Below are 10780 nucleotides of genomic sequence, written 5' to 3' on the forward strand. Positions count from 1 at the left end.
ATGTTGTGACCCAACCATAAAATTATTTTCGTTGCTACTTCATAACTGTAATGTTGCTACTGTTATGAATCATAATGTAAATATCTGATACGCAGGATGGTCTTAGGCGACCCCTCTGAAAGGGTCATTTGACCCCCAAAGGGGTCGCAACCCACAGATTGAGAACCGCTGCCTTAGACTGTTAAATTTAAAGATGACAACTGCCAATACAACAATAGCCTTGCAGGATGAATGAATCAAAATTATACCTATTGTTTTTATATGTCAAATCAGGAAAAATACATATTTTTTGGTGTGCCGCAGAACTTTAGTAAATAGTTTATGTGTGCCATGAGATGAAAATGGTTGAAAATTGCTGCTGTAGGAGACATAATAAGCTCCCTATGAAGATAAGGGTCTCATCTGTTTTCCTCATGATAGTCCCAGCCTCTAGCGCTTGGGCCCTTGAGTGTGAATAATCATAAGAGTGCTAATTGTTGAATTGTCATGGGGGAGATAGTTATTACATGCTAGTAAAGCATTAAGTAAGGGGATTCGACATCTTTTTTCCAGGCATGCTGTGTTGGCAGATGTCATTTTTTAAGAATTGTAGTCAATCAGTTAAGAATGTCAGATTTTGGAGTTGGGTATTTTAGAAATGGGAGGCAGAGTAGATAAGCTACGTTGACAGAATCTGCAGAGGGACTACCTTCAAGAGGTTTTCTGGAAAATAATGGAGCACATTTAGGAAATAACTTACCAAATAATGGTTAACATTCATTTATTCATACTGTAAACATTTGTGTTTACCTACCTTGCCTTGGGCCCAGCTTTCTGATAGGCCACTTAAACTGTAAGTGTGTGAGGGCAAGAACCATGATTGACTTGTTTTAACCATTAGTTCAATACATATTTGTGTAATATTTTCACGTGTTTTACTTACCTATAGAATAAATGGATGATAGAAAATTCCTGCCTATTAGTAAAAAGAGACAGACACATAATTATAATATTTTGAAAAATACTGTATATTTTAATTTGTATCTTAGTCTTTAACTCTAGGAATCAGATTCTTTGAGTTCTGTCCTTTTTGTCATGTATTTTTAGAATGCTATGTAATATTTTGTCTGTGGAAGTAGGTGAGTTAGGGATATACTTCAAAAATATTTCAAATGAGCCTGATTCATAGTATCCCCAAAAGAATTGAAATTAAAATCTGTTTTATTTGGAGAAGTATATTACAAAATGTTAAAACAGTTATTTTGAATGAAATGTATTTTCCAGTCATGGTAATAACTTATAAAAGAACAACTTTCAGCATTCAACCCATTTCTAATAAATTATAATAAAGAAATCATTCCCCCTGTTATATAGCAAAATAAAATTTAAACTCCAGGATAGACTTGCTCTATTTTGAGAGTTCTTATGTATTTATGATATTCTATTATATAGAGGAATTTTCTCTTGACTAAAACGTATAACATGTTTGGCTGCTGCTAAATTTTTTCAAAACTTTAGGAGCATCTATTGATAAAACCACATGGTTTCTCTCCTTAAATACTGAGTAATTCACAGACTTTCATTATTGCTATTAGCCTTATCTTTTTGGGGGGGCTAAACGCAGCTTGTCACTGTGTGTTATTCTTTTAATTCCAAACTTAACTTTGTTTAAGATTATTGTGACTATTCAAAAGTAAGGTTGGGCTATAGTTTTATGTGCTGTCTTTAACAGATTTGGTATAGAATTGCTATTTTTAATTCACTATTTCCTCAATTTACAGGTCGTGGTTCAATTTCAGAATTCTTCCATATTATGAAGAGAAAGTTTACGAATAAAGAATGGGAAACAATCAAAAGCTTTAAGAATGAATGGACTCAGCTGGATATGTTTTATAGGAATTGGGTATAATCTCTTTCTAATTTTCAGAGTAAATGACTGCAATTATTTCATTATCCTTGCAAAAAATAGGAGCAGAAAATTTTAGGTTATTACTTGGGAACTTGATTCTTATGTATGCATTATTACATTATAATGACATTTAAGAAAATATTTAATGCTCAATTAGAAGGTTTACTTTTGGAGCTAAAACAAGGCATTTTATCACTTTTTAGAATTGTTTTCTGTCCTAAAGGAACTCATACAGATGAGGCTTTATTTAATAAACACTTATATAAAATTTACTCTATGCTGGAAGACATTAAGTGTTTTATAAGTTAGCTAATTTAATTATTATGAAAGACCTATGAGGAAAGTACTATTATTGTTGCGTGTTACACATGAGAAAGTGGAGGTACAGCAAACTTAAATGATTTGCCTTAAGATTATACAGCTGGTTTGTCTCCAGGCCTACTTTACTGCATCCAGCAAAAGATCCAGATGTTAGGGGCCTGTAGAGTTTATGAAAAATTTTATCTACTAAAAGCTCTCAGAGAAAATGTTTTCTGTGTCTTAGGCACTGAAAGAAAGCTTCATAAAAGCCATCGGTGTTGGACTTGGATTTGAATTGCAACGGCTTGAATTTGATATGTCCCCGTTAAACCTGGATTTAGGGCAGGTTTATAAAGAAACACGTTTGTTTCTGGATGGAAAAGAAGAAAAGGAATGGGCATTTGAGGTAAGAAATTGATCAGATTGCTGTAACTGTAAGGACTTGCTAATTTTGTGCATTTGTGTGAGATTAATTTGGGGAGGCTAGTCACTGGAACGAAACACGGCTGGAATCGAATCCTGGTGCTCTGAAGGTGAAGTCAGGGAAACTGAGAATCTACAATATTCAAGCTGATACTGGAAAGATTGGCCAGAGAGTTAAGTAAAATGAGCAGGGAAGGAGGCCCTGAATGGAAAGAGCTCTGTGTGTATGCACAGCCACAGAAGCCATGCTGAGGGGGGCTTCCGTGTTAGATCGGTCACATCATACCGGGCATTATGGATCAGACTGAAGATTTTATCTTTCTGTAATTGATTCTTAGTTGCCAGGAGAGAAACCCAACATAAACTCACTTCATCCAGAAAGATACTATGTAGGCTAGCAGAGTGTTTCATGTAACTGGGCTTCAGGATTCACTAGAATCAGGGACTGGAAAACTCAGAACTCGTTTCTATTTTACTTTTGCCTTTCCATATATCCTAGCTTCAGTTTTCTCCCACCAAGGTTTCTCATTCTGTACATCGGCTTTCTTAACTTCCGGTTTGTGTAGTGGTAATGACTGCCTACCACTCTTATGTGCAACAATTTGCAGGTTAAAACCCCACAGAGATTGGTGAGCTCCCTTTCTGTTCCAAGTCCTAAGAGTCCTGGAGAAAGGACTCCCTGACCTAGCTTGGATCTGAGGCTTATCTTCTGACTAGTCACTGTAGCCAAGGAAGTGGTCTGTGATTGGTCCAGCTTGTATCCGGTGTTCAGAGCCCAGCAATTGGGTTCAGTACTAACGTGCTTATTGCTGCAATAATCACCTGAATTGTGTTCAGAGTAGGTTGGTGCCCAGAATAAAGAATTAGTGATGAATAGATAAAAATGAGAGGTGTTCACCAGTTTTTTCAAAAGAATTTAACAAGTGTTAGTAGAGAGTGATAAGATCAGATTTGTATTTTAAGACCGAGTTCTGTCTGGGTGGAGGTAAAGGAAGTGAGATGTCAAAGATGTTATGACAATTCTGTGACTTATATAGGACCTTCTATTGAAAAAATGAGTACTAGAGAACAAGTCGATAAAATTTGAGATGCCATAGAAACACCCAAGTGAGGGTGTCGGTGAATAGAATAAAAGGCTGGGCTAGAGGTAAAAATCATAATCATTGACATGTGCATGGTAGTTGAAGCCATGGGGTTTAAGTTGCCGCAGTGAGGTTACCTAAATTTGAAGAGAGGAAGGCCCTAGGACAGCATGCTGAGAATACTGATAATTAAAGGTGGAGTGGAGGAAATAAAAAGAATGACGAAAATAGAAATAAAACAAGAGAGTAGTGTTAGGGGATCCAAGGTGGGTAGAAAGTATTTTGAGAATGAGAGCTGGGTTAAAACTGCTAACATACTGAGTAAGGTAGGGATTTTATCAATTAAAGAGTACATTACATTTAGGGTATTTTAAGTGTACAATTTTAAAAATTGTAACCAAAGTTATGTAAAAACCTTTAGTCCTTACAAGATTACACCTTAGCCATTTCACTCATGGGGAATCCTCTATTCTCAATGGTGCCCAAGAGAGTAGGCCTAGTAGCAAGGTGAGGAGGGAAGAGTCAGTGACTGGGCCAGATGTGCTTCACGTTTTTGGGTGGTAAAGATGTCTGAGTTCCTCAGACCAAATAGATGCTGTGGAAAATGGTGGCCACTGGACCTGAAGTGTCTAGAAAGGGCCGCACTCAAAGGGAACTCCAAAGGAAGAGGCAGTGGGCAGTCTACTAGTTGCTGAGGGCAGGAATTGTCTTGAATACACTGCTAGCTCTAGGCAGTGTACAGGGAGCGCTAAAGAACTGAAAGTGGGTCACTGAAAATACCAGAGGTGCCCACCCGGTGAGGTAAGCCTGCCTTTGATACTTCATATGGTTCTAAACACTGCGTTAAACAGCATTGGTCAGTACTCTGCCCCTTTCCTGCAGTCCCTTTATGTCCCCTACCTTAAGGAAACCAAAGTGGAAAAGGAAGAATGAAGAGCAATGTGAGGCCAACGGGGAAGATTGTGCATTTGTTCTAGGAGTGAAATGGGTTTTTTAAGCTGAAAGTGACTAAAGAGCTTGTCCAGGAGCTGGGAAGCGAGATGCATCAGGGCACATTTGAAGGCAGCCATGGAAGAGTAATGAAGTTCTTCACCAAATGTCCCTGGGTGTTTTGTCAGTTCAGTGTACCAGTTACCAAAGTAAGGAAGCCATGTGTATTAGATGCAGACACTATAGAACTGGTGATCTAAGTGGTTTTCTAAAAGTAATTTTGTAGCCAAAACATCTGTATGTTATAATGTTCACATTATTAAAGTATTTAGTGTAAGGAATGGGAGGACAACCATGTGTTAAAAAGAATAGTTTGGTTTATAATAAATATTGTGAGCTTTTTTCAGCTAAAGTGAAAATAACTTTAAAATATTAAACCTTTTCTAATACTTAACTGGTTATATTTTTTCCTCTTTAAATGTTTTTTTCCTAAATTTATTCTTACTGAATTTTAGGTTTTATTAATTTGGATATCTTAAAATACGAAGATAAGAAAAACAGGGTAAAGGATATAAAGTCCCTAAGTAATTCAGTTTCTAATTGTAGTTTGCTTTAGTAAAGTGGCTTTTTAGTGAAAATTTTGTTTTGTATTTTTGTGTACTTTTTAAAAATTTTATTGATTTTTAGAGACAGAGGAAGGGAGAGGGGGAGAGAAACATTAATGTGAGAGAGAATTGATTGGCTGCCTTCTGCACGCCCCCTACTGAGGATGGAGCTTGTAACCTGGGCATGTGCCTCTACCAGGATTCGAATCAGTCACCTCCTCGATCATAGGTTGATGCTCAACCACTGAGCCACACCGACTGGGCAAAAGTTGAATATTCTTTGTTTATAAAATTCCACTATGATTTTCCATAGTATATAGTTAACTACATGTTTATACACAAGTGTTGCAACCTGATTTTTTTTTTTAATGTTAACTTTAAGCTTGTACAAAATTAGCATCTCCAGTTAGGGCAGAGGGCTCTCTAGTGGTACCTAGATAGGACACTTCATCTATGTAGTACTCTGGTTTAGAATATATTATTTAAATCATTAAGAAATAGCAAACGCCAAATGAACAGTAAAAGGGGGAGAATGGGGGCTTGTATTTTAAAATACTGTTGAAAGAAAGGTTAGCAAGACATAGCAGCTGAATGCAAAATTAATCCTAGACTGCCTCCTGTTTGAGTCAGGGGAATGCTATAAAAGACATTATTGGATTAGTTCAAAAATTTGTAATACAGGTGGTAGATTCAAGTACTACTTCCATGTTACATAAACCGAAGGTATTAACTATTATGGTTATGTGAGAGAATATTCCTATTAGAAAATACGTATTGAAATATTTCAGACTAAAGGGTCAAAATGTATTTGACTTCTCCTTAAATGTTTGGGGGAAGTGAAGGAAAATGTGTGGGTGGGTGTGGGGTGTGTGTGTGTGTAGAGAGAGAAAGAGGTTGAAATTTTAAAGATGTAAACGAAAGTATATCTAAGTTTACGTATTTAGTAATCTGTATTTTTTACCTTTTCTTTTTTTAGGAAAGCAAAATAGATGAACACCATTTTGTTGCGGTAGCTCTTAGGAAACCCGATGGATCTAGACATCAGGATGTAAGATTTTAAGATTTCTCTGACTTCTATTTTAAAAGCATGAATCAATTTTGAGTTTTTTCTTTATTAGTAGAAATAATCCTTCATTTACCTCAGCTTTAGAGGGATTTTTTTTTTATTTTTAAATTACAGATTTAGACGTGTTTTTTTGTTATCAAATCCTTAAAATCATCTGAGATTTTACAGAACATTTTAAGAAGGTAGTTGAATGGTCAGCCTGGGCCTAGAAGCCAGGTCTTCTGAATAGTGTTCTCGTCCTTTTCACAACCGTAGTCATCTTAACAGTAGTTTATTTCCTGGTGAATATCTTGAAGATAAAGGTACCCAGTTGACAGGTGGTAAGTAATGGAATTATTTGGCAAATTGATCCCCTTCTCCTTTTTGTAGTACTATCCTCAGTTATTCCCAAGTTATATTATCAAACATGTGAGAATCCTTGTGTCATCTTGTGGCCTAACATGGTCTCAATTCTTCCTATTACAGTTTGTAAACTTCTGTTAATTGGTAAGTAGAGAAAGTTAAAAAAAAACACAAAACACTTAGGGCCAAGGACGCTTAGCCTATATATAGTTGTGATTCTGCAGTAAGGACTATTGATCATATTATAATAATTGAAACTACATGCATATCATTTTTAACGAATCCATGTGGGAGAATGGGGCTTGATCAACACACACACACACACACACACACACACACACACACACACACACACACACACCCCATTATCTCCAGAAAAGTAGTTCCGTCCACAGACCATTCCTTAGATAGATTAACAAAGGATTAAACTTTCTCATAGACTATCTTCCTATCTTCCTCAAAAGGGGGTAGCATATAAAAATTGACCGCTGTTATCTGAAGGTGTTCTGACCACGTTTACCTGTCCTCGTTACCTACCCTATTTTACGTCAGCTCTGCGCTCTCTGTAGCATATATTTCCACAGAGCTTTCTATTTTTTGTTTACACACATGGTGCTGCCTTTTTATTTCCCTGGAGAGAGTCCGTTTAGGCAGCAGCATTGACATAGTGGGAAAGGACAAGGATACTATTCAGATTGCTGGGTTCTAGGCGTAGGCTGACTGTTTAAACCTGTGTGGTGAGCTTGGGCAAAGTTGATCTGCCGAAGCCTCAATTCTCCATCTATAAAGTTGAGAATACAACTATATCAGCAAATAGGTACTGACCTTGTTAAAACACTATATGAAACCCAAGTATTATCTTTACTAGAATGCATGGAATGTTAAAAGAGGTCTCTGTGGGGTTCAGTTGTAAACAAGGGCCTATCTCACAGAATAAGAAAAAGGGCACCTGTCTTACAGAATAAGATACAGTTTTAGTGTTGATGAATCATTTCCTAAAGAAGTTTTGCATCTCTCTGGTTATGGGTCTAGAGTATTTCTCCAAAGTTTGCCTGGTGGCCCCCACCCTCTATCAGTACAACCCACCTTCTTGTTATATATTTTGGGGTCCCTTTTAACTTATCTCCTGAATTAGAATTTTTGGATGTGTGACTCAGTAAGTCGACAGTTTAAACAAATATCAAAGGTTATTGTTATGTAGAAGAAGTGTGAGAATCGGGTTATTTTTCCGAATTTGCTATATTGGCAATATATAAGGATTAAAAAACAATTAGAAATCCTGTGTTGTACTTTAATATTACTGAAATGTAATTTGGTCTTATTTGTTATTTTCCTAATTATAAAGTTGATCATAAGATTAACATGCAGTGTAATAGTCAGGTAATTTATTTTTTCCCTTTTAGGCTTCATCACAAGATGATTCTAAACCATCCCAGAGGCAGTTTACAATTCTTACCTATAATGATTTAATCTCATCTGCTGTTCCTATGACCCCTGAAGACCCTTCATTTTGGGACTGTTTTTGCTTCACAGAAGAAATTCTGATACGAAATGGTACAACGTCATGATATGACAAGTAACAAAGGGAAGTGAAAGCTGTTTGTAATATTCTGTATTCACAAAAAAATAAATGCCTGATCCTATTATACTATTAAATTTTATTTCACAAAACAGTTTGAAAAAGAAAAACAACTTTTCCTATTATAAAGCTTACTCCCAGTTTAAAATAACTTAGCAGAACACAAGTTTACCTTTTCTCCCATCCCAGAATCTCATGAATTGACAGAAGAAATAGAAAAGGGAGGCAGAATTTTGGGTGACACAGGCAACCCCTTGGTTCACTGCACTTTGTGCTTCACAGGTGTTGCCTGTTTACAAATGGTTAGCAAGGTCCTCCACCAGCAAAATGATTACTATGGTAATCTGGGACTGAATCTGTAATATCTGAAGCATGCCTATACATATTTATTGTAGAAAAACAAACTGGAAATTTACAATAAGGAAACATTTAATTTCCTGACTTTCAGACATAACTATATCAGAGGTAACTATTTCTAAACCCTTTTATTGGCAAATGAGTCTGTATTAATGTATTTGTTTTTTAATAAAAAAATGGGAACATACTTTTTTTTTCTTAACTGCACTTCTACTGTTCATAAATACTTCCGTGGCAAAACTTTTCCTGGCTCTAAAGTATTCTATTGAATGGCTATTATCAGGATGCTTTGATCAGAGATAACAGTGTCCAAATATAATTGAGATAATAAATGTTCTTATACATTCATTATCTCATACAATATACAGTTGAGAGGGGTCATTAGAGAGACTTTTTTTTGCCTCAGCCTCAGTTTGTTTTGCCTTAGACTTGTCTCATGCTTATGATAGCTGCTGTGCTATAGCTCCCATCTTCACGTCATAAAATTTCATCTAAAAATAGGGAAGGCTGTTTCTCTTCTCACCTCTGTTTTGTCAGTGAGGAGTACATTTCCCATGAGTCCCCAGAAGATTTTCCCTCAGTTTCCCTGGACTCAGACCAGATCACTGAGAAAGCCAATGTGGACTCTGGGAAGCAGACTTGGTAAAGAAGACGCTGAAGTGAGGGGGAGAATGGCATCCAGGGAAAGCCACTGCCTGTGGTAGGGGGTGTACCACAATTGACTCATTTTGTCCTCGGTTAGATATTTGATTTACTGTAAGTGGTGCAGTGAATATCCTTGTAAACACATTTTGAGATGTGTGCTTATGTCCTTGAGAAAGTTTCTGGAAGTGGAATGATTGGCTCAAAGGGTTTAAACTTTTAGAGCTTTGATAAAAATTGCCAAATTGCTCTCCAAAACTATGGTGCAACTTGCACTTCAAGTTAGTTTTAAATGTGTGACCCCCCCTTTCACCCACCACCTGCATACTCCCTGGTAAACTCTATTTTTTTAATTTAATCTTTGTCAATATAAGTAGAATATGGTACCTTATTTTTTAAATTTCTGTTTCTTTTCATTACAAATAAGATTGGTATGTCAGTGTTGTTATTGGCTGTTTGTATTCCTTCTTTAATGAACTGCCTGTTTATTGTCTTTGCCTGTTTTCATTTTAGTAAATAGGACTTATTTAAAGTGGGAACATAATATATAAAATGCCAAGACCATCATATTGATGACAGATCTATGATATGGTTGTAGTGCATGTCTTGGGGAATTAGTCTTGTTACTGCTTAATATCAAGAAGTGAAATAAGTTTATTGTTTCCGTTACTAAAATTGAAAGTTGTGTGAAATTAGATGCTTTGCTTAGTAAAAAAATTTGGAATGTTTTATAATATTTTATTAAGCATGCCCAAATAGTCCAAGAAGAGTAAATAACGTGTTTTAAATGGATCAAATGGCATTTACAGTATGAGAAATGGCATCATCCTTAGCATGAATGTAATGGTAATATGAAAAACTGTCATCTGTGTTGTTGTTATAATAATAAAATGATTAACATTGAATTTTTATGAGCCAGATATTGTGCTAGATTTTGTTTTTGTTTTTTTCGATTCTTTCTGAATCAAAGCGGCACATTGCACATACTTTACAGCAGTGGTTCTCAGTCTTCTGGCCCTTTAAATACAGTTCCTCATGTTATGACCCAACCATAAAATTATTTTCGTTGCTACTTCATAACTGTAATGTTGCTACTGTTATGAATCATAATGTAAATATCTGATATGCAGGATGGTCTTAGGCGACCCCTGTGAAAGGGTCGTTCGACCGCCAAAGGGATCGCGACCCACAGGTGGAGAACCGCTGCTTTAAAGAGTCAAATCTACAATTTTTCTAAATGAAAAACACCACTACCTTGACCTCTTCCCTTACCTGTCTCCAGAGCAAGTTCTTTCAACTCTTTTAGCCGATTTTTGTTATTTATAACCATATCTCCAAATAACATTCATATATTGCTTTTGCTTGGTTTTTCAGTTTTAGGCAGTTCTGTAATTCCTAATATAAAGCGTTGCTATTCTTCTTCCCAACCATCACATATTTCCTTCCTTGATCCTTTCCCCCAGCATAATTGTAATTCAGTGTTTACATTAACAACTGAATTAAGAATGTTTATGTTATTAAGATTAGCTAATGCTCTACACAACGTAGCTAATGCTCTTCGTTGCC

The 10780-nt window shown here is 36.1% G+C and overlaps 1 protein-coding gene across 1 annotated transcript in view; it reads left to right on the forward strand.

Annotated features, from left to right (window-relative positions):
• AASDHPPT (aminoadipate-semialdehyde dehydrogenase-phosphopantetheinyl transferase) overlaps window positions 1-10128 on the forward strand; it is a gene marked incomplete at its 5' end in the record, with an annotated part of 24514 nt that extends 14386 nt beyond the window's left edge. The window contains 4 exons of the mRNA XM_006761472.2: window positions 1761-1882; window positions 2433-2594; window positions 6205-6276; window positions 8040-10128. Of these exons, the coding sequence (XP_006761535.1) occupies window positions 1761-1882; window positions 2433-2594; window positions 6205-6276; window positions 8040-8204 (521 nt within the window). The remainder of the gene's footprint in view (window positions 1-1760; window positions 1883-2432; window positions 2595-6204; window positions 6277-8039) is intronic.
• Window positions 10129-10780: the final 652 nt, after the last annotated feature.

Source organism: Myotis davidii, unplaced genomic scaffold (assembly GCF_000327345.1).
Source record: "Myotis davidii unplaced genomic scaffold, ASM32734v1 scaffold158, whole genome shotgun sequence".
Classification (NCBI taxonomy): Eukaryota; Metazoa; Chordata; class Mammalia; order Chiroptera; family Vespertilionidae; genus Myotis; species Myotis davidii.